Source organism: Sitophilus oryzae, unplaced genomic scaffold (genome assembly GCF_002938485.1).
Source record: "Sitophilus oryzae breed Bouriz unplaced genomic scaffold, Soryzae_2.0 scaffold_1803_pilon_pilon, whole genome shotgun sequence".
NCBI lineage: Eukaryota > Metazoa > Arthropoda > Insecta > Coleoptera > Curculionidae > Sitophilus > Sitophilus oryzae.
Genome location: NW_022146506.1, coordinates 6907 through 32848, shown reverse-complemented (window position 1 = coordinate 32848; position 25942 = coordinate 6907). Strand labels below are relative to the sequence as shown.

At 31.8% G+C, this 25942-nt stretch overlaps 1 protein-coding gene and 1 non-coding gene across 2 annotated transcripts; both read right to left on the bottom strand.

Moving 5' to 3' along the window:
- Positions 1-5777: 5777 nt before the first annotated feature.
- LOC115883076 lies at positions 5778-25265 on the bottom strand (the record flags this gene model as incomplete). Its single annotated transcript, XM_030901353.1, has 5 exons — positions 5778-6454; positions 10085-10306; positions 15374-15521; positions 23824-23969; positions 25147-25265. Coding segments are annotated over 5 exons (762 nt in total), but the record flags the coding sequence as incomplete, so codon positions are not given.
- Positions 21439-21510, bottom strand: Trnaq-uug. The gene has a single exon. It is a non-coding gene; the product is annotated as a tRNA-Gln (tRNA).
- Positions 25266-25942: the final 677 nt, after the last annotated feature.

Genomic DNA, 25942 nt, shown 5'->3' with positions numbered 1-25942 from the left:
AGTTCTAAAATAATGCTTATGCCAGAGTCAGGAATATTTTTTTAATTTTTTTTTTCTATAAAAAATCTCTTTACATAACATACCAATAATGAGGTTAAATATAAAAATAGTATAAAAAAATATCTGAGAAAAAATCGTTTAGAATTTTATTCTAGGTTTATGTATCGATTATGAAAAATGTATAGAGACTTTATTACTTTCAAAAAATATCAGTGCACTGATCCATTTTACACAACCAATTAAAACAGTATAGGATGATACAGTGTTCAGATAAAGGTTTAGATTAAGCTTATATCATGACTGCCGGGCCACAGCGACGTCCAAGGCAACGAAAAAGCCGATGAGCTAGCTAAGCAAGGATCATCGGAATCCTATCTTGGTCCAGAGCCAGTACAGGGATTACCCAAAGGTATGGCCCGTAGTGCACTAAAACTCTGGATCATGGAAAAGCAGAATGTCCACTAGAGAAACAGACAGGGGCACAGGCTCAGCAAGACCTTTATCCAAGGACCTAGCTCTAAAACAACAAAAGAACTGCTAATGCTTAGCAGGAATAAAATGCGGATTACAACAGGCCTTTAGACAGGACACGTGGCTGTCAAGTGTTACCTGAACAAGCTCAACCTGCATCAATGAAGTATTTGCTGTTAACTTTGCGATAAAGATCCTGAAACAGCGGAGCACATAATCTGTCATTGCGATGCTCTGGATCGCAAGCGACACTTTTTATTTGGGAAAGCTATGCTAGAACCAGAGGAACTATGTTCCCATCCTATCAAGGACATGCATAAGTTAGTGCAGGATACAGGGATAGGAGAATGGGTGCAGAAAAAAGGAGACAAAGACAATAGGCCTCACAGGTCGCAGTGTTTCCTGTAGAAGACGGCCCACGGTGGGGTATTGGCATGAAAAAGGTGATCGAAATTCGAAAAAGCAAATGTGTTTAAGATTTCCCAAAAAAAGATAAATGATAAGTTAAATCATGTCTGCCATGAATGGCGTTGCTATGGGTGTGTTTAGTTGCATTCATTTGTTTCAACGAAACGTCAAAGTTGTTGCTTCTCACAGATAAGAGGTAAATGGCTAAATTTTATGTTTAAAATTATAAATTGTTGTTGTTCTTGTGCTCTTTTTACGTTTATATTATTGTTTTGATTGAAAATGGCTCAGCAAGCTGCAGGTATCTATTATACAAAAACCTATTATTTATTTTGATATTCTCTATACAAACTTTTTTTGCAACTAAAAGTTAGGCGTTCAGAAAATTTGATTAAATTTGTGACACTTTTATTATACTTAGAGATTTAGTTGCGCATTTCGAAGAATTCAGCATATTGTCTATATACGTTTTATTTAGTAAACATTCGGCTTTCATACAGTAAAATAAAATACTGCGACTTTTTGCGATTTTGCTGATAAAATGAGAAAAACATTCTTGGTTTCCTCTAATCTGCCAATCAGTGATATACTAATGCGAGGTGTAAACCGCGATGGCATTGTTGTGTACAAAGCGATCGCATTAGTGCCATAGCAGTATAGCACAATTTGGCATTAGTAGCGACTTTAGTGGTATGGGCATTGCTCGCGGATCAGTCGTAGCATTAGTAGTATTAGTTGCGATATTACTACTGGCATTAGTGGCATTGACTGTGGAAACACTGGAACAGTGATTTTTCTTTATTTTTTAGAATCGACGAATTATCCTTTATTTTGTTCATATTATTTCATTTTTAATTGAAAATAGCAATAATTTATATAAGGTCTACATAAAAGAATTTCGATCAACTATCTGTGTCAAATACCCCACTGTGCGGCCCCTTGTTATTGAAAAAAAAATTATATCAGGTTCTGTATTTGAGATTGTCAATCATTGATTGTTGTATATTGTTGTTATTCAGAGTGTTCATCATGAAATTTCTATTCCAAAAACCTCGTATATACTTGTGTCGTTATTGAAATTTGATAATTTTGGCTATATTTCTTAAATGCACATATAAATTATCTGCCAAATTTGTAAAACATCAAATTCTGTGTAATATAATATAAAGGCTTGATTACGAAACTATTATATTTTAAGAAGTTAAGTTATATAAAAACAACAGAAATAATACAATAGATAAGTAATACCCTTGTAATACACATCAATACAGTTATTCCCCGAATCCGAAATAGTTATATGTATGACGTGACAATCCTTAAAATTAGGTTCCAAGTAATGCAATAAAATTTAAACTCTTAATCTTCATAATGGATAGAATTATTAACGTATGTATAATGTGTAGGTATCAGTTTGTGTAATAATCGTACCACCTTAGAAGTACGCACAACCTTAGTAGTACTTAGAAGTGCACTAACTAATTCTAAAACGATCCAACAAAAATCTTATTTTTATGAAATTATTATATTGAATAAAGTTTTTGTAAGAAATAATAGCTAATTGTGTAGAGGGCTAATGGATATAAAAAAGAGTAATATATATAATGACATTTACGTTTACAGTTCAATAATGGGACATAGTCCTAATTTTTAGTCTTAGTTGCCAATAGTCATGAAGAACTACAAGCACAAATTGAAGAACTAAATACAGCCAGCAATAAAGTGGATTTCAAAATGAATTTAACAAAAACTAAAGTAATGCACAACGAACTGGTGGAAAGAAAAGACATTCTAATAAATAACACAACACTGGAAATAATAGAGAAATTGGAACAACTTTCGTTGCACGTCATCAATGATATCATGTGTCGTCTTATATCCTCCTGGGACCCAGACATGTTTTTTATGAGTTAGAACTTTATTATTCTAAAATTTATTAATAGAAAATGCATAACCAATCATTTTTTGCAAGTAACATTTTTTATTTTTATTTTTAGTTTTTCAGATACATGACGTCCATTAAAATGGACATTGGGTCTTAAACTATACAAAAAAAAAACACTATTTTGCAAAATCTAAATAACTATATTTTCGAGTTAAATGTTGTTTAAAGCTTAAAAACGTAATGTTATAAAAATTAAATATAAACTAAACGATATTTTTATGAAACTCAATAAAACAATTTCTGTTTCCAGTTATACACAGGAATGTGTCATACATATTACAAAAAAATTTTGATTTTTGCATCTTACCGAGTTCTTCAAATCTGAGGCAATTTCTGGAAAATGTTGTTTTCGTTTTTTTGGCGCTGATGGTGAGTCCATAATAACATTACCTTCAGGATTCCTTCTGGTTCCTATACCTCGCATGTTATCTTGGAAAGTGCTGCATTCATTTGTCAAGAGATAAGTGGCTATCTCGATCTTTACCAAACCAAACCAAACCAATCCAAAAAATGTTTAATTTTTCGCGGAGAAGTTTGAAACACTTTTTTATCCTTTCGGTATAAAATCCACGAATTTGCCATGGATAAATCAAATAAATGTAGGATTACTCTAACAGTTCATCTTTTTGATCTGGCCTGAATTCGGTAATAGCTTATCATTCTATCTATCAGGTCAATCCCTCCCATACAATCATTGTATTTAGCAACGATGTAAGGTCTTGAAACCTGAATGTATTTTGAGTCTTTCTTGGACCACCTTTCACACTCATCAGTGGGTTCCCTTCCTAGGCCAGTAGCTAAAATACAGATTTTAAATCGTACCATTGTACAACCACTACTTTGCCATCTTGTCTTACTATTTGTTCCGAACTACCTCGACCTATTTTAGCCATCATTTTGTCGGAAGTTAAATGTACTGCTGCCGGGATACGAGATTTCATGATCGTTCCCGTACAATACAATTCTTGTTGATGCAGATATTCGAGTAGTGGTATTGTTGTGAAATATCTATCGCAGTACACATGAGTTCCAGAAAATAGTGTCCTTGTAAGGCGAACGACTGCAGAAGGTCCAACACCAAGGCTTTTAACTGTTTCATCTGGAAAATTATTTTTCCCTTGATACAATTCAAAATCGACTACAAGTCCATCAGGAACAGCAGCAACAAAATTTTTTAAGCCCTCTGGATTTGGCTTTCCTCTAACGAACTACTTCGTTTGACAGGTTCCTGTAAATGGTATCATCTGTTCATCAACGGCTATTACTTTTTCCCTTGGTAACTGTAAACATCCCTGCTTGACTTTTTCTAAAACAGGACGTACTTTCCAAAATTTATCTTTTTCCGTTCTTCTTGTGTGATACTACCATCAACTACAACTTTTAAGTTACTTCTTACAGAAAAAAAAACCTATTTCTTGTCATAACATCTGCAATAGCTGCCACCCTTGTGGTTTTTGCCCAGTACATTCTGATTCTGGGATATTTTAAAGAAGACATTAAACAAACGATGCCAAAAAACTGTTTGACTTCATTAAGCGTCAATCTAAGTGATATCCCTTTTAATTCAACATATCTTGCATTGGTGCAATCACACACTTTTTGGAAAAACTCATCATCAAAGTACATGGCAAGGTATGTTTCTGCAGTCCAGTCAGAGCGTAACACCGAGCTATTTTCACTAGAGGGACCTTCAAAATTTAGAGATGTAAAACGATCTCTTTTTCAGAACTGCCTGTGTAACGAGTCCGAAACTGGTTTTGTGACCATTAAATTGTCTCTTACGATACTAAGAGGAAGATTGTCCTCATCTTCCTCGTCACTACTGGTCACCCGTTCTTCACTTACTGTTTCTTCCTCTTCTCTGTCAACTAAATTATCTCTGACTTCAATTTCATTTTCATCATCTGATATCTGAACGTCAGAATCTTCGCCGCCAATTAATTCCAGAATTTGTTCCAATTTTTTGTCATCATCTCCAACCTGCGGCACGCGTTTGCTGCCAAAAATTGCTAAAACAATTTTTTTAAATAAATTAAAAATATTCCTGAGATAAGCCCAATGTCCAATTAAATGGACGGGATGAATTCAGGTTATTGCAGAAGTTGTGTGACAATTTTATTATCAAAATTATATTTTACTTTGTCTAATAACAGTAATTAAGTATGGATACCCACAAAAAACAGCAATAAATATACGAAAATATGATACATACCGTCATAACGAGAGCTATGTGCAGCCGCCATCTTAACAGAAAGTATACATGTGATTCACAGACTTGGCGCGCAAACAAACTCCGCAGAAATGCAATAGGTGGCAGCACACATATGTCCACCGTAATGGATGCGAGGTTTAAGTCGCCTAAATATAAAACTAACGAAACGGTCATAATAATACTACATGTCCATTTGAATGGACGCTGGGTCCCAGGAGGATAAGGAGTTTCCTGGTGGTCGTATTATGATGTGCAACGAAAGTTATTTTAATTTCCCTTATATTTGGGACAACTAATACACAGCTCGGGATCTCTATTCCCAACTAAATCAACAGAAGAATTAAGTTGGCATGGAGTACTCATGGAAGAAACTCAATCATATTCCAATCTAGAATGCCATTCTATCCAAAGAAGAAAATATTCGAATGTGTACTATCAGTCATGACCTATGCATGCGAAACCTAGACACTTCAAACGGACATCATAAGGAAACTGCAGGAGCTCAATGGGACGAAATATGCTGGGAATAACCAAGAGAGGCCGTAAAAGAACAGAGTGGATACGACAAAAGACTCAGGTAATAAATGTTATCCAAAGAGTCAAATCACTAAAATGGTAATGGACAGGACACTTGGCAAAAAAAAACGAACAGATGAAGCTCAAAAATTACAGGATGTACGAGAAATTAAGAGACTTATTAAAGAGGAAGACCGAACTTCAGATGGGACCATGATATTAGGAAATTAGCAAGTATAACTTGGGCCCGCGTAGCCAACAATAGAAAACAATGGGCCCAGCTACAAAGAGAGCATGTGAGGGAAGTTACAACATAATTGGAAATGGTTGAATAAGCTGAAAATAATGATGATCATATGAGATATAAAAAACGTTATTTGTTATTTTAGCCAGTTTATGATAACTTCATAAAATTAAACTGCATTTGATCGATCAATGTGGAATATTTTTTTATTTCAAATATATACCTTTTTACTTTTCCATTACTTCTGGACCTCTAGATTTACAAAACGGTATAAAAGAGCGGCAGCAAAAAGTCTATTAAATAAATAATTTCGATTCTGTCTCAAGCGAAACCCGCCAACCAACTAGTTTCCCCTATCTCAATTTGATATTGTTGACGGAATAATCGCTTGAAATCAACAAATCCTTAATGTAGAAATATTGAAAAATATATCTATTGAATAACAATTCTGTTCGATACGCGAAGGAAACTGGTGAGCCGTCACACCGTTGTGACGCGATCGATCTCGACGTATCGTACAGAATTGTCGCTGTGTCAGCTACAGATGACGCCTTTCTCGTCGATGATGGCCGTGTCGGAAGATAAGCTCTGCAGTCGAGTTTGAAGAATCGATCTCGGTCTTCTTCTGCAAGTTTTCCAAAGCGCAAACGTCACTCCAATACTGAAAAGAAAGTAAAAGAAAATGTGTAATCATATGCTTAATCTAAGCTACAGGAAACTAGTAAGTCAGTCAAAAAGTATACTAAAATGTTTTAAATATACTTTATTGATAAAAATTAGTGATGTTGGTAGCGAATATTTCCATTCGCATTTTGCAGGAAATTTCAGAAATTTCCGAAATATTCGGTCCCAAAATCGCGAATATTCGCGAAAATCCGAATTTTGCAAGAAATTTCTTTTCAAAATTCAAGACATCGAGCAAAAATTTAGCGAAAGTGTATTAAATATGCCGATTCTTAAATCAGAAGAAAAAGAATGCTTCTCCGCCTTACAAAATAGAAAACGTATGGCTCTTAAAGCAATGCATTTTGCCGCGAATCTCTTGGACCCCTGTTTCCTGAGAGAGCACCTTACAATGAAGAACACATAGCCGCTATGGAATTTAACAACAATATCACCAACAATCAACCTCAGTTTGTCAATAATAAAGAAGCCATTTTTACAGATGTAACAAATTATTGCGCTAAATCGAGTTTATGTGCTTTCGGCTACGTTTGGATGTCAGTTAAAAATGTAGACTGTCTAAGTTGGTGGCGAGCAATGTGTAAAAATACTCGGTTGAAATATTTAGCTGTTGCTCTGCTGTCTTTACCAACGTCATCTGCAGCCACAGAGAGAAGTTTCAGTACTTACAGTTTTATCCATATTGAAAAAAAGAATCGTTTAACTGCACAAAGAGCCGGTAAAATAATGTTTGTAGCTCATAACAATAAATTATTACTACAAAAACAAAAAGTAGATATGGAGCATGATATTCAACAACATGAAATTCCTCCAGAACCACTAGAACTCGTAGAGGTAGAGGTCCATCCTTCAAAATCAGAACCAGATGATACATCAAATATATCTAATTTGGAAATATAAATTGACGAAGACAGTACTACTACTACTATAATACCCTATGAAGATGGGACCAGCTCGGCGCCTGATATTCCGGAATAGAATAATTCAGTTATTTGTCTTTTACGTTTTTTAAATTTATATTTCGTGCTTTTTTGTTTTTTTTTAATTCATAGTCATAGTTCGTGGTTTATGTACAAAATACAAATGTTACCAAATGATTTTTGTTATGGGTTATGTTTATGACTTTTATGAGTTATGTATTGTTTATTAAAAATATAACAACTAATATTATGTTTATGGTTTTTTTTTCACTTACATGTTGGTATCGAATGTCTATCTAATTTATTCCTTTATTGTATCAATAAAAAATATGTAAAATTGTAAAATTTCCTAATATTTCATAAATTTCCGAAAGTTTCGGAAATTTCCTCTGCAACAATCAAGATTTCTTAAATATTAACATCACTAATAAATATAAATATATATTAAAAATGGTGTGTGCACTATGTGCACATATTTGAGGTGAAACTTCTTACTAACAGCTATTAAACTGAAGGATTTGAAGGATATATATTTTTTTAAGCGAGTGTCACAAAAATGAAGTTTTACGGATCTATTAACGTCCCTAAAGTGTATCTTTTATGCCACTTTTTTACTTTACGGCCGCTTTTGCAAACAAAGTCGTTATAAGGGCAGCCTACTTGACACATTTAATTTACTTATTTGAGTTATTTCCACGTCCGACATTAAGATTGTCAAATTATAAAGGCGGCCAACTAGACACACTTAATTGCCATGTTTGGATTATTTACCCATAAAACAAAAGAAAAGGTTCCGTTGCTAGGCTATTTATTTACAAGCTTCCCGTTTCTATCCGTGGGGGAGGGGAGGGCGGGATTGAGCTCAGTGGGGGGGCTAGGGCTTTTGTTTTTTTTTTGAATGAAAAATAATTTTAAAAAGTACATTTTTTGAATAAAACGTTTTATATGTATTTCTCTATCAATAAATTTCATATATCTACTTGGTTATTAAACCGTGGTAACGTAGATTACTTAAATACCTACAAATTTTCTAAAAAAAATAAAATTAACACCTTTTTGAACACAACAAAATAATATCAACTAAACAAAACTAGAAAACGTAATTTTTACTGAATCACAAGCAAATAAAAATTAATACGTAGACAAGAGTCATAATTCAGGATTTCTATGGGGGGTGCCCAGCAATACCTGGGGGGGAGGGCGGCACCCACGGGCACCCCTGTAGTTACGCCAATGTTTCTATCAGTGATGCTCAATCAACTTTACGGCCTTGGTACACAAATAACTATTATGAATGCTTTTTATAAACTGTAAAAAAAGAGTTAATATAAAGCCGTATACTATTCTCTTTATTTTATAATGTTTTTTAATTTTTATTAAAAAACGATAATTCGATTAGCCGGTCGGATAGCTGTGGCCATTAAACCAAAATATTACTACATCTTTATCTCTGACTACTACTACTAACCAACAACTTGTTTTGTGTGGTCTGTGTTTGTTATGATAAAAATATGTTTTGTTCATTATTCATGTTGGGAATTTATTTTTAAATTAATGTTAATCGTTAGGCAATCAGTAAACTCATGGAATATGTATTTCTTTTGCATAATCAAAATTGCCACTCGCAATTTTACATAACCAAATTATCACTCTAAATCGCTGTCTTTTTAGACATATGTCACTTGTCTTTTCATTTTTGGAATTTTGAGAATGTTGTTAACAAAAGTTTCATCTTAAAATAAAATTTTAATCAATCACAATTGTTTATCTCCATCATTTACCGGATTACTAATATAGAAATTACAGCTCAATTACAAACAATTCATTATTTATAGTGATTTACAGTAATTTTATTAATTATACGAATATTCTCGTTGGTTATTAAAAATCATTGACTTTCATGACGATTACATATCGAAGATCTATAAAAATAATAAAAAAATACAAATAAAAAGGAAGTGAATTTGAAAACTTTTTATTGTTCAAACCAAAAATGTTTAATTGAGGTTCAGTTAGTGTATTTCAAAACAGCTGGACTTTTACCACATATCTTCTATTGAAGCCAAGCCACCCTGTAAGTAAACCTGCCAACATCAAATATGTACCTACATACTTGACTTGTGCATGTCGAGTGTTAAAACTGTTTGTTATCGATTATTTTATATTATTTAATATTTTATAAATATAAGTTTATAACAAACAATCGAAATTAAATGATAAGTGTGATTATAACAACCTAGTATACAAGGTGGTCGGACATTAAGCAAACAAACTTATAAATTAAAAAAAAACATGTATCTCTATGTTTGTACAATGTATAAACATGTGTCTAAAATTACTGTTTGTTTTAATTGATTCGTCTTTTCAATGGAGTAATGTCGAAAAAAAATATCTAAATGAGCTGTTAACTCATCATATATTTTAAGTTATTATTGCAACAAAAAAGAAATTGAATGACATATAATTCATAAATGAACCAGAAAAACTAGACCTTTTTGAGCTGGTTAATTGGGTAAGAATACTTGATATATTTTTCAGAAACCATCTTCCGTAATAAAAACTTCATGCTCAATTAATTACTAAATGACTTTTAATGGACCAGTTCCGTGAAAAGCTCTGTAGAGTACAATGCGTTTTCGCAACTCTTTTAATCTTTCAATTCTAATTTTAAGACAAAATACTCTTACCTGAAAATGACGATTACTAGCGAACCAAAGAACAAATATACTGGCGGCAATTGAAGCAAAATTGAACAGTGCGTTATGGCTTCGTCGACTCCAGAAGGGCAGTCTTCTCTTCCGTCACACCAAACGGTCGAATTGATGCAGGCGTCAAGTTCAGGACATCGATACTGGCAGTGATCGGGCCTTATCATAAATATTCCCAAACCGTTAGGTGGGTAATCTTTCCTGCAATATATAATATAGTTATTTACAGTACAAGTGTGTTTATGAACATGATTACAACAACGAGTGTGAACGATTAGAACGACTAGGTCGTAGACCGAGTCGTTCTAATCACACGAGTGTTGTAATCATAAAAGTAATCATGTTTAAACGCACGTGTCATGTACAATGTTTTACCTACAACCGAAAAATAAGAAAATGCTGTTTTAATTTTCGTTTATTAGTCGCCCACCTTTAACACCTTTAACTATGACATTTGTCACATTTTTTTACTAAAAAAATTGCTTGTTTTTTATGCCTTAATGAACAGGACACGCTTTTAGACGCACATCTGTCTCATTGGTGGCGGACTCGGGGGTAGATCTACTAATGGTTAAGCGTCATGGAGGTTGGAGAAGTAGTTTCGTCGCAAAGAAAACAAGAAAATTGTTGCGCAGCACATTTTGGGATAAAGAATCGCTGAGGAAGCATGCCAGTCCGAGTGCGAGCCAAACCGATCAACAGCCCAATCTATTTCAGTTAGACCTTCACTATTATCATCGTCATCATCATCAGCAGCAGGAATTGTTTTGAAGAAGTGTAAAAAATGTGTTATTAATATTTATAATAATTAGTAGTAGGAATTTGTATAAAAAATTAATATATTTAGATGTTCGTAGTTGTTTTTCATTATTATAAAAACTAGTTGTGTTATAGATTCATAACACCACTAGTTGTGTTATGAATCTCATACCGTAACTGAAATACTAAAAAAATTGTGATGTAAAAACGTTATAACTAAACGGTTATAGATAAATACACATTTAAATAACCCTGAAATACATATATTCTTTTTATTACTCATTTTTTACAAAACTTTTCCTTAAGAGATAAAGAACTGAAATAAAACAAAAATCAAACATGCAAAAAAACTGTTATGCCAAAGTTTCTTTGTCCTTATTTTTTTTGATTTAAACAATTACCAACGAACATAAATGACCTGAGTTTTGCCTCACACATTAAAGGATAGTAGACCTACTTTATTGCTGGCAGAATTTAGTTGCTTAATTTGTGTTTGTAGTTTTTTAGGACTATTGGCAATTAAGGACTATCAGTCATCAGCGAATCTTAGATGGTTAAGAAATTCTTAATAATAAATCTATTTTTAATCCTTTGTTGGTCCAGTCTAGTTGATGGAAGATTTCCTCTAGTGTTGCTCTAAACGGCTTTGGGAATATCGTATCTCACTGTCGTACTCTTTTGCCAGTTGGGAACTCTGCGGTTGTTTTATATATCATTACTCATCACGTAATATAAGCTAGCAAATAACTACAATTTTATTGCAATCTTCTAAGAATTTCGATAACAAATCCAAAGTTAAAAGCCTGACTGGGTTCGGGAATCCATGAAAAATTGTATCTCGGTAGCTTTTCATTTGAAGAGAAATTTTGGAACACACCAAATATTTTTTATGTTTTTCTAATAAAGGTAGCTATTTCTCTTTTATTATCTGGTTTAAGTATTAAAGAAATGTACCTGTTAAAATTATTTTTGTTTGTGAATTTATTTTGTTACAAATTACATAAAACTGATTATTTTTTTCTAGTTGGGGGACAGGGGACGATAAATTTAATATAAATATATCTCCATTTGAAAGATAAACTGTGCTATACAATTGATATGTTTCTAATGTAACGCTTGCTTTTGCATGAAGTGAAAAATGTTTTGTTTTTTAGAGACAATTTAGACGATACAAGGTAGATATTCTTTTTATTATGCTAATAAATCAACATTAAATTCTTTTTTAACAAAACCTTTAACGAGCCTCTTAAAAAATTTTAGGGAAGTCAGGGAAGATTTTGACAGACGATATCCCAAAAATGGACTAAAAATATAATTTACCTATAAATTAAAATGACAGACACAAAACAGTCACCGTCAACTATCCTCTCTTGGACAGACTACAATATATTCATATTCTTATTAAAATAAAGAAAAAGAAAATACCAATTTAATAGATCTTGATTATATTATGTAGATGAAACAAAGACGACGATGTCAGTTTCAGACACTTCAATTTTGGGAAATAACTAGATTTATTTTTGCGGTATTGCTGCCAAGTCCTAGAACGAAGAAAAGGCAAAAAATATATCTTTCGATATTCCATTCTTTGAACGAAGTGGCAGGAAAAGTAGAAATGATACGAAGTACAGATAAAATATATCCATTTATTTTCGTTCTTCGCTTTGACTACAAGGGAAAAATATTTAGGACGCTCTTAGTTCTTACTGATTCAAATGAAAAAGATAAATATGATTTACTCAACAAAATAAAAATGTTCCTAGGTTTCGCTATTATAAATGATTATTTCATTTTTACCAAAAAAAAATGCAAAATATTATGGGAAATTTTCTATCTAGCAATTTTATTAGAAAAATATTTTCGTAATGTAATATTTTCGTAATGTAATATTTTCGTAACATGATTCTGATCTTATTTTAATTCAAAATTAGTTAGTAAATGCATCAATACCCAATAGAACTGCCTTCGTTACGCCTCTGAATGTACAGAAGAATGCAGAAGAGAAATGTCCTTTTTCGCCTGTCAAAACAATTAATTTTCCTACATATATGTTGAAAGACAGCACTGAAATAAGTTTATAAAAATATAGAAAATATGAATCCGACTTTACTTTAAACGGAAAGAACGGCTATATATAATGGAAATCCTTCAAAAGAGCTGATGTGTACTTCATCTAGCGTGTTACAAAGTTTACTAATAGAATGATGGATCCATTAATCAGACTCCGCTGCTGGAGACATGACTAATGAAGAATGGGGATTTTGAAAGGAGCCACAAAGTGCAGAATATACACAGAAAAAAACTTGTCTTAGATTGAATATACGAATATCCTCAAACTTATTTGTTTAAATTTAGAGTGCATATTCTCATCTTAAGCAAACATGATACAATTAAAAATGTTCGTAAATTTAAACGCAGTATTCCATTTTCTCAAAAAATTATTCTTCTATTATGTTTTGAGTCTGTTTGGATATCACATTCGTAATGCGAAAAAGAACAAATTATAAGAATTATTCTTATAATTAAATAAGTATTTTAATATTATTTACAGTAATATTGTGATAAAATTTTCATCTAATATTGTCCATAATATTATTTACTATAATACTAATGTAAATACGAAAGCATATCTACGATATGAAAATGACAGTCGATATTATACCTATTTACTAGCCATATTTTGTGTTTATTTTGATGTACAAAAAGTTGTGGGCATAATGTTATATAGCGTCCATTAGATAACGTTAGGATAATATCACCGGGCATCATGTAATATATCCATATCAAAACAAACTATAAATCTATCCTAGGGTTATTTGCCTCTATCCATATTCATGTTGGAATAAATTTGTGTATTTAAATAATAAGTTTGTAACAAATAGGGATATGTTTAATTCCGATGAAAAAATAAGTGGAATAAATTTATTATTCTCTTCAGATGGCTCATAAAACTTTTTTATATTGTTTGAGCACTATTTGCATAATACACTTCCGCAATAAATTAACGCACCAGAAAAAAATAACCAAAAGTTTAAGTTAAGTTTTTGTCAAAACCACTTATCCGATTTGGACGATTTTTTTTGAATGATAGGTTATTCTTTCCACAGTGTTGCTATACTAACTGTATTTTGATAGGAACCCTTTTTATACTAATATCGGGTCTAGCAATTATTTACATTTTTCCATTTTACTCACTACAGTAAGTAGCAGGCTATGGAAAAACACGGATTACCAGTAAATGTCAAATAGAGATGCTTGTTGTCAGTGTTAGTCGTTTTCGTCCTTTTATTATATCAAAAATATGCAACGTGCACGTGAAACAAGAAATCTTACTGGCGAAGAATGTGCTCAAAGATTAATATTGTCGGAGGAAGGTTGGAGCTACCGAAGAATTGGTGAACGATTTAATGTAACTCACTCAACCATTTCACGAGTTATACAACGGTATAGAGATACTGGGAGTAATTGTCGCAGGCCGGGACAAGGCAGGAATCGAAGAACCAATCCGATTCAGGAACGTTTTTTAAAACTCTCAACATTAAGACAACGTTTCGTAACAGCTCGGACCCTTCAAACTCAGCTCAGAGATACTAATGGTCTACAAGTTTGCACAGAAACTAGTATCTCTATTTGACATTTACTGGTAATCCGTGTTTTTCCATAGCCTGCTAATTACTTTAGTGAGTAAAATCGAAAATTGTTAATTAAAACCAATGTCATCCTATAAAATGTTGTTTCTCGTGTAATAAGGAAGATAATGGAGTAAATAATAAACAAAATGTAAAAAAAAAGATAAGGCTAAAATGTGATTTCAATTTTAACTTGATATTGTAACTGAATAACTCTACAGGGTGTCACAAATTTTATTAAAAAAACACGTTATAATTGCTACACCCGGTATTAGTATAAAAAGGGTTCCTATCAAAATACAGTTAGTATAGCAACATTATGAAAAGAATAACCTATCATTCAAAAAAAATCGTCCAAATCGGATAAGTGGTTTTGACAAAATCTTAACTTAAACGTTTGGTTATTTTTTTGTGATGCGTTAATTTATTGAGGAAGTGTATATAAAACCAATATTATTAAAAGTACTTAAATTGATCATTTGTTGTTATTGTCAATCATATTATGTTAATTATACACCATATTATACACTTACTGGCACGAAAAAGGGGCGCCTTAAAATTTAGTCTTTTTAATTAAGATTTTTAGATTAATATTTTGGATAGTTATTTCCTTAAAAAAATATACAAAAGAAGCAGTGTAGCATCCTGCCTATTTGACCGTGTGTATTGCCTAAAAGTGTAGATTTACGATTACCTTAATTTTGTACTAAAAAAAATTCTCTTTGGTAAAAACTTCACCCACGATAAGTTACATAACATTAAATAAAATAAAAAATAAACTTTCTACATCCTTCCATGGCTTTCAATGATATCTACTTTCAGACCCTTTTTATCTTTCTATTGTGTTGAGAAATCTAACGATACCATTGAACACACTGACCTTTTGGATAATTCCAGCCACATGACGGGATAACTTCCGGGTTCCTTTCCATAAAACTCAACGATAATCGTACGCGATAATTCTTTGCCCAGTCGGTCAATATCCACTCTGTCCAACGACCATTGACCTATGACGTTTTCGGCATTTCCTGGAACAGCAAATAATAATAAGTTATCTTTTATGTTCGTAATCTCTTTATCTATAAAATACAGTGTCATCAGGAAAAATATAAAATAACTTCATTACTTACAATCGAAGATTGTCATAAGTATTAAATATTGTCTGTTGTCTGTCCAATGAGTGAGGGAAGATTTCGACAGATAATACAATTCACGTGTGCATTAAAATATCAGACACAACTGTCACTCTCATGTATCCACTCGTTGTACAGACTATATACCTTTGTGGCGGGTACATTTCAGGAAAAAAGTCGAAAGGGTATTCTTTTTTTTTAATTTAAAAAGTCAAAAAGTAATTTAAAATTTTGGCGATGTCACATAGTAGAGAATATCTAAACGTCACTTACTGGGCCCTTACACTTTTTTTATTTTTTAATGGCCTTTACTGCCAGTTGGCCTTAAGAAGGTTGTAATTTATTTCTCTATTGAGTAAAAATTATTTTTAAATTGTGTAGTCTAAAATTTCAGAAAAAATATTTTTTTTGGACATAGACCTGTATGTCTGGAAATGTTCTATCCTATTTTAAGCGTCTCAAAAAACATGTGCCATCTCTCGTGGGGAGATTCCTCACATAAAAATAAGATTTATTTTTTATATCAACATAAGTCCGATTCTGTTTTGTTTTATAGCTATAGGGGGTTAAAGTCTTCATTTTTTTCGATTTTTTATAATTTTCTTCCAAGTGCTTCTAACGGTTCGAATAAAATTTTGAAGGTAAAAATTACTATGAGTGTTACATAATTTAGTACCAAAAAGTGTGGATTATCCAGAGTTGTGCAAACCGATTAAAAGTTAATGGCGCACAGTTTTTTTAGAAAAATATTCCAGTGATAACCTATATGGACGCCTCTGGTATATATGTCGACACTTTTTTAGCTTTAAAATATGTCGCACTTATAGTACCCTCAAATTTTTATTTAAATCGCTAAAAGCACTTGAAAGAAATTAAAAAAAAAATCGAAAAGAAATGAAGACCTTAACCCCCTGTAGCTAGGAAACAAAGCAGAATCGGACCTATGTTGATATAAAAAATAAATCTTATTTTTACATTAAGAATCTCCCCACGAGAGATGGCATGTGCTTTTTGAAACACCCTTAAAGTTTTAGGACGTTCAAATCCAAACCAAAATTACAATTCATTGTCATTCCCCAGCCATCTTTGACGCCGTTACGGTATTTTGTACTGGCTACGCTCGTCCGTGAAAAGTACAGCTTCACCACAAAATGTAGGTATCATTTTTACTTCTAATAAGACAATGGAAGTAAATTTTTTTTATATTTTAGTGTCACCAATGAAAATAAACTATGTTAGCCAGAGAATGCCGATCAGATACTGCGTTATGGTATTACTACAGACGTACTACTAACTTATAATAGACGGAGAGCTGGCTACATAAAAAACCTTATCATCGTTACATGGCCATTTTTTTATGAAGTATCCTTTTGTGTTGCCATTATGAAATAGTCATGTCTGCCAGCGCGATCCCGGGGCTTAAAGCGGGGGCGGCCAATCGAAAGGGTGAAACTTTGACACAATAAGGTACACGAGTTATAATTATCAAATAGCTTTTATTTATTATTAAGAAACGTGAAAAATTGTTGACAGACATTTTAGCCCTTCGCATGAATTTTTTTCCAAATAAGTGGAAATTGCCATAATTTTTAAAACAAATTAAGGCATACATGCATGCCGATTGGTGGAATGCCATATTTATTTATTTTAAAAGCCGTATACAAAAGGGCAGACAAAAAGATCGTGGCTAAATCAGCGACAGACAGTTATCGAAAGCGCGATATTACTCCAGATTCACCATGTAGAGAGTAATATCGCGCTTTTGATAACTGTCTGTCGCTGACTTAGCCACGATCTTTTCGTCTGCCCTTTTGTATACGGCATTTAAAATAAATAAATATGACATTCCACCAATCGGCATGCATCTATGCATAATAATGCTAATATTTTTTTTAAAAATTATGGCTTCCGGAAAAAAAATTCATGCCTCTTTCGTGTTGTCTGCCAGCATTTTAGCCACGAGAAAAATGTCTGCCAACAATTTTTCAAATTCCTTAATCTATACTAATATATAAAATCCTTAAGTGACTGACATACTGATTAATCACGATCCTGCTCAAACCACTCAACGTAAGAAGCTGAATTTTGGCATACAGGTTGATTCTAGGGTGTAGAGGTTCGATAAGAAGGGATTTTTCGAAATTCCAGTTCCAAGAGGGTGAAACCACCCCTCAAATATTACAATATTTTTTATTTAAAAAACGGTCAAGTTTCCGAAAAAACGCTTAAACACGTATATTTTATTTTATTTTTTACATATTTTAAGATTTTTTAAAAATGTATACAGGGTGTTTCGAAAAATCTGGTCACTGATTAATCACGATCCTGCTTAAAGTGCTTGACGTAAACAGCTGATTTTTGAAAAACAGATTGACTTTAGGGTGTAGAGGTTCGATAAGAAGGGATTTTTCGAAACTCGAATTCTAAGGGGGTGAAACTATCCCTCAAATATTAAAATGTTTTTTTATTTAAAAACCGGTGAGGTTTTCGGAACAACTCTTAAACACGTATATTTTATTTTGTTGTTTTACATATTTTAAGATTTTTTATAAATTTATACAGGGTGTTTCATAAAATATAACCATATCGAGTAATCACGATTCTGCTGAAACTGCTTGACGTTTAAAGCTGATTTTTGGCAAACGGATTGACTGTGGGTTGTAGAGGTTTGGTTTGGATGATTACAATATTTGTTATTTAAAAAACGGTTAGTCTTTCGGGAAAACGCTTGGACAAGCATAATTTATTTGTATTTTTTACATATCTTGAAATTTTTTAAAAAATCATACAGGGTGTTCCAAAAAGTTGGGATATTTCTTAACCACGATTCTGCTTAAACTGCTTGACGTAAAAAGCTTATTTTTAGCAAACGGATTTTTCGAAAGTCAAATTCCAACGAGATGAAACTACCCCTCAAATATTACCAAGTTATATAATAATATCGCCATATTGTTTTTCTTATGCTGACATAAATGTGAGAAAATTTTATCCAGTTTGTATGTTAATGGAAATTCTTGCTTTGCTTTATCATCGCCATTACAAATGATTAATTCGACGCGAACGAAGTCGCTGGTACACGCTAGTAATAAATAAAAGCTATTTGGTAATTATTACTCGTGTACATTATAGTATTTTTCGTGTCAAAATTTCACCCTTTCAATTGGCCGCCCCCGCTTTAAGCCCCGGGATCGCGCTGGCAGACATGACTATTTCATAATGGCAACACAAAAGGATACTTCACAAGAAAAATTATCCATGTAACGATGATAAGGTTTTTTATCTAGCCAGCTCTTAGACTATAAGTGGTATTACACAATTTATGCAAAGATCTATTCTAAATTATAGATATCTATTTGATAGTGAATGATGGATACTGTATAGTAGGCGACAGATTTTATCGACGAAAATTGCAAAAGTTTGGAACGACGATGTCGGCAATTTCCAGAATATCGTTTGCCGATTAGCAGATTCGTGATTATTTAGTAAGTAGAGTAATATTTTTTAATAATTTTGAACATTATGTTAATGTAATTTTTTAACGAATAATAACAATTTTTAATAAACTATGTTATAGTCCAACGAGAAAGTACTTGACAGTGACAGGTTGTTGTTTGTTATTTTTTCCGTCTGTCATTTTATTCAAAGATATATAGAATTTTCTGCCTTCTTTTGGATGTCGTGTGCCTCAATCTACCCCCATTCTTTGTACAGACTTTATACAGGGCGTTTCAAAAAAAAAAACATGTGCAATCTCTCGTAGGGAGATTCCTCACGTAAAAATAAAATTTATTTTTCATTTCAACATGGGTTCGATTCTGGTAGCTACAGGAGGTTAAAGTCTTCATTTTTTTCCATTTATCATAATTTTCTTCCAAGTGCTTTTAGCGATTTGAGTGAAATTAGGAAGGTAAAATTACTATGAGTGCTACATATTTTAATGCTAAAAATAGGTCGACAGATTCACCAGAGACGTGCATATGGGTTATCATTGGAATATTTTTTCTAAAAAAACATGTGCGCCGCTGACTTTTTTTCTTTTATTAGTAAAAGTTTGTAGGCCATTTAATGCCGATTAAAAGTTGTATCTTGTTATTTTGTCCATTCTAATCTCTTCGATGAGATAAGCGCAATTTTATTAATGACAATTAATAATATTAAAATTAAAATAAAATTATAATAAATAAATAATTTATTACTAAATTCTATTTAAATTCATAACACTGATATACAGCAAATTCCCGAAAGAATTAATGGTATTTAAGATCATTACACAAAATGCCTATTTTGTAAAAGTTTTAACATCGTGTAACTTTAAAACTATGCATTTTCGCACCCATGTTTATAGAAAGTTTTTTTACATTTTGTGATTGGGAATCAAGGAGTACTTATTTAGCATTTTGGCAAGTTAATGACATTACTTTATTTTAAATGTTGCCATTAGAATTTAATTAAGGCAAATTAATAATTAATTCGCGTTTTTTGCGTTTCGACAAAAAATACCGAAATCTACAAAATATCAAGAGACAACTTTTAATCCATAATTCTGTGCCATAATTCTGTGGGTATCTCAAAGGTAGCAGACCTTCCTTGATAGTATCCATCATATCCATCAAAATTCTTAATCAGCATTTAACGGTCTGCACAACTTTGCAAACAAGAGAAAATAAGTCAGTGGCGCACATTTTTTTTAAATATTCCACTGACAACCCATATGCACATCCCTGGTGAATATGGCAATACTTTTTTAGCATTAAAACATGTGGCACTTATAGTAACTTTTACCCTCAAAATTTAATTCTCAACGCTAAAAGTAGGTACTTGGAAGAAAATTAAAATATATCGAAAAATGATAAAGAATTTAACCCCCTGTAGGTACGAAACATGGTAGTATCGGACTTATGTTAATAGAAAAAATGAGAGGAATCCCCCAATGAGAGGAATCCCCCAATAAGAGATGGCACATGCTTTTTGAAACACCCTGTATACTATTATACCATAAGATCGAATAATAACGGGGTCAAAGACGGCTGGGGAATGATAATCGATGATAATTTTGGCGAGGTCAGGCCCTAGACGTTATTTACTTGGCCCGTACTTTTCCTTATTTTTTAATGACCAGTTGGCTTTAAGAAGGTTTTTATATTGAGTAAAAATATTTTTTTTAAACGGTGAAGCTTACAATTCGAGAAAAATTTGGAAATAGATTTGTGTGTCTGGAGACTTTCTATCCTATTTTAATCTTTCTACAATTACACACCGTTATTTTCGATCCCACGGTGTTATATTATTGTTATTCGTTATTAGAATTGATAATTTTAAATGCATTGATATTTCTTCAAGACAATAAATTTTTATTGTTACATTCACCCCAAACAAATTTAATCAAAAAAAGAACATTACAACTCAAACAAAAAAATATTTTTTCTTCTACCGTATCGCATCATACGAGAACTTCGATATTCTTATTGATGTTTTATTTAAATTTTTCTTTTATCTATAGCTGGCTGTCGAGCATTTCTCTTCCTTGTCTTTTCACACTGTATAAATTTGATGTAGACTTTGCATTTTTAAAGAGATCGTTTTTCGTATTTTCTTTTTTTCTCCCCTTATTTCCATCGGTAAATTATTCTGCTCGCAAAACTCAAGAAAAAATGATATTCCAGAATACTATATAAAATAAAGCCGTATAAAAAGTTCTGATATTGATATAATGTACCATTTTTATTTAATAGCCGTTTAAGAAAATTATGTTAACTTTATAAAAATGATTCAATTTATTGAGGAGTCAAATAAAAAAAAATAAAAAAAAATTAGGTTCCACCGAGATTTGAACTCGGATCGCTGGATTCAAAGTCCAGAGTGCTAACCATTACACCATGGAACCGTGAACTTTCGATTTTATGAAGCACTATAAAAACAGAAGCATAAATTTGACCGAATATTGAACATTTTCCAAGTGTTTTGATTACAGAATTATTGATATGATGAACTAATGAATGAATTATGGTATTTTGTACGAAAGCAGATATGATATAACATTCGTATTAATAATAGGTACACTACATATAATTATTTCTATAGTAAATTTCTTCTACTGTAAAGAAACCTCATCTTCATGAACAGCATATTGAGGTCACTAATGACTGGCGATGATAGATATTTATAAAAACACTAGCCACTATAGCTGACCCTGCAAACGTTGTTTTGTCACATAGGTACATATTTTTTATGGGACAAGTGATTTTTATTCACGGGGTTGAAGCTTATTGAATTACTATTATCGCTATTAAAAAATAGGGGATGATAGTAGAAGAGTGAAAAGTTTGGGTTGTATGTATTTTTAATGCCGCATCATAAAAAATAAAAATAAAAAATTTTGTCCAATAAGTAAAAAGAAAATTTGGAGTGGACCACTCTTATTTTGGATGAACTGTGACATGAGAATTTTATATATAAATAGATTATAGTTTAAAAAAATCAATAAAAAACATTTATATACATATGTTAATTCATTGTTGGCCATTTATTAATATACCTACCTATACCAAAGATTAGATAAGACAAGAGACGACAGTTCGCGCGGTACCTTTCATGTTTGAGTGGTGGGGAGAGTGACCTCGTCTCGCTTGTCCCTTTAAATTTTCGTAATTTTTTTGCGGGAAATTTGAAACAGACTATTATTAAAACTTGCCTGTATAGCTTATAAATAGTTACTGTATGGGTAAAGAAATAAATAGAAACGAAAAAAAAATGAGTTTTCTAAATATTATATAAAATAAATTATAATTAGAAACATATTTGTCGGGGAATAAAGATAATAAAAGCAATATTTTGTATATCGTTGGTAAACAAGATGGACTTGAACAAGTGTAAAATCACAATGTGGAGTTTATGTACAAAAAAAAATAGAGTTGCTCAATTTTTTTTTAAAAAATATATTACAAGCTTCTAAACATGTCTTCGATCTATGGATTACATTTAGTTTAATAACATAATTATATAGTATATTTCTGTAAAAATACTTTTCAGGATCCTTTGGAAAAGAGTGAAATATTATGTTTGTCGAAGAATAAGACCTATTTTTGCAGTCTTTATAAGCACAGACATTGCCACCATCTCGTCTTTTCCTGCTACTCGTGTCCTGTTCAGTATTCATATTTAACAATATTTACAAATTAGTACGCAACAAAAACAATACTAAAATTAAATCTTAAAAACTCACAAAATGATAATATATCGAAAAACTCTGAAAACACACTTTAAAAAGGCAAAAATGCAAGAAAACAACTAATCAGATTTGTTTATGTTTAAGCCTGATTAGCACAGCTGATTAGCGTCCAAAAATCAGAAGTGTCTAGTCCTAGCAGTCAACTATTAAACTTGACCAATCAGGTTGGTTAGCGTGGTTATTTGGAGTGTGTTAATTCATTTGTGTTTGTCAAAAACTCTAACGTGATTGGTCGGGCTTAACAGTTGCCTGCTAGGGCTAGACACAAGTCAAAAATCATAGGTTAGATTAGATAAAATACGCCGTTGTCAGATTTTGAGATTTTATCTGTTTAAATCGATCAACTTAGTCATTCTGTTTCTTTGATATTATCAGTACATTGCGAAAAAAGAATCTAAACCAACCCAAAATAAAATTTACATTTCCGTATTAACATACGTTACTTATATCTTTCTTATATTATTAATTTATTTTCTCTCGCGAAATTCGACTTCTTTGTTCACTGTCGTCTCTTGTCTTATCTACTCTTTGCCTATACCGTGGTGGTTAGGTTAGGGTCGACGTGACGGTGCCTGTGGCGGGACATAAAAGATAAAAAAGTTTCATCAAAGTTGACATATGATATGTAATTTTATTCAAAGTGTCATCTGTGGTGTAATTTTCTATCGAATAAAGTAAAAAAATACCGAGGGTTTCCCTTAAAAATCAAAAGTTCTAGTCATTTCCGGTAAGACAGGGACTGACCAAAAACAGTTGAATAGGTCAATTAATCCTAATTTATGTCATATGCTAACATACCAAATCTGGTTTTTTTTATCTAAAAAAATAAAAATGTTATAGGGGTAAGCCACTTTTCAGGCGCACCCTGTATGTAATTCTGATACAATATCCATCGAATTCTTACAATTCCATTCGAATTTATTTTATCAATTTTGGCTGTTTGGAAATTAAAAATAGAGATTTATTTACCTTTTATATTCCAACCTTCCGAGAATACCTCCACCATTTTATCCCTTGAAATTGTTGGTTCTGGACATATGAGAGCTGTATATAAAGCTGTATGAATAACTATTCGGTTGGCAGTTTTACACGATTGGCCAGTGCTTGATATAGATCTAAATAAAAAAGAAATATTTAAGATTTAAATTAAACGCTAAAAAAATCTATTTTTTTTAATAATAAATTTTCAAAATATTTTTTGCGAAAGAAACTCATAATCGTGTTTCTGGTGTCGAATATACCTACTGCCCCTAAAAATATTTGCACTTATTTAAAATTCACCCTGTACCAAATGATGCCAGAAATCAAGCTCATCAATAATTTGCGATTTTTATGGGGAGAACTTTAAATGCTTAGAAGATTTAATTATCGTATTTCAAAAACTACTATGATATTGTTGTACAGATTTCTTGAATAATAATCTATAGTAGGTTTAGCTTTAAACTAAGCTCGACTTATCATATATTTTATATCACAAAAATATTTTTAAAATGTTTAATTCTACAGTCCACAAATTTTGAAAAAGATTGAAGATCTCATTGAAGATTCCGTTTAAATGGAGCTTGTTTCGGAGCGATGCATCACCCTTTATTATTTGGTCTCTCTATTATTCGGCTGTGGTATTAATCTTATTATATTGTCGGTAAGATAATAACAATTTTTATTTAAACAATACCAAGCGCCAATTTGAAGTTTTGAGATATCGGAGATTAAAATGAGAATGCTTTAGTAAAATATGTGTTGACCGATCTTCAAATTTTTGGATTGGGTGTTGAGTGTTGATAGACAGGTCATCTTTTACCCCAGTCCACTATTATTGGCTATTGGTAGTACCTTTTGAATAAATAACCAATCATAAGTTGTAAGTTTTTGGATGGAACCAAACGCTAAAAAGCATCTGGTTCTATTTAAAAGAATGTATATTTAGAAAATGGTTCTCTTTATTTAATCTTTTGCTTTTTAAAATTATTGGTTTGCTCCAGTACGATGCTTGTAATATTCGCTTGGATCTTAATAAATGAAAAACCATCAAACAACTATGATTGAACACACCATATAACAACACGTCTATAAAATTTATAAAATGTAAAGGGTTCCAAGTGACAATTTGAATGATGTAAACGGAAATATTCCTCCGGTTCCCATTATAGAAATTTGAAATTTGCAGTTTTCTGACATGTCATATGGTTCATTGGCTATGGTTCAATTTGGCACTTGGTTCCTGTTAAACAAGCATAGTCCAAATATGCAGCTTCAAAAGATTTATAAATAAACTTTTCTCATAATTCTTACCTTAGCGTATTGTTGTTGCTCCATCTACTTGAATGCTCCAAAATAACACCTCCAATTTTTACATAGAGAAACTTTTCTGGTCCTGGCAGTAAAACACGTGGATTGGTCTCACAATTAACCTGAAAAGGTAATTTATTTTACAGAACTACAAACTTTATTTTTACAAAAAAAGTAACTATCTGAGAGAAATTTCTTGAACTGACATAGTCTCTGAACTCTTACGCCTCGGTCAGATGTATATACAGGGTGGTTCATCACATATGACACGGAGTATTGTATCTAAACGATTAGATTTTTGCAAATTGTAAGTTTTGAGTTCGTTGAAGGACCCTTAGAGCTGCAACCAAACCAAACCAAAAACGATAATATTACTAGCCTATTTGTATACAAAAACAAAACTATTTAAATCTCTATAAAAGAGTATATCATTAATTAAATATACCACCATTATATATTTCCGCCCAAATATTAATTAATTACTAATACTACTATACTTAATTGTGTTAGTTAATAAATTATTCTAAGTAAGTGTGGATTTGAATCAGAAATCAATATAATAATAAATTATGAAAATGAGCTGTTTTAAATAAGCATTCGTCAAAAAATGAAATAAAGCTTTTAAGGTGTTACTTTTTATCACACTGTCTAATACACATACAAAATTCAGTTTTTTAATATTTCAAGCAATTATTATTAATCAACGCAAAGAGTCAATTAATGTAGTTTGAATACTGGAATCATATTAATTGGTCCTCTTTAACAAATATTTAGACATTTTTTTTAAAATTTTTTAACG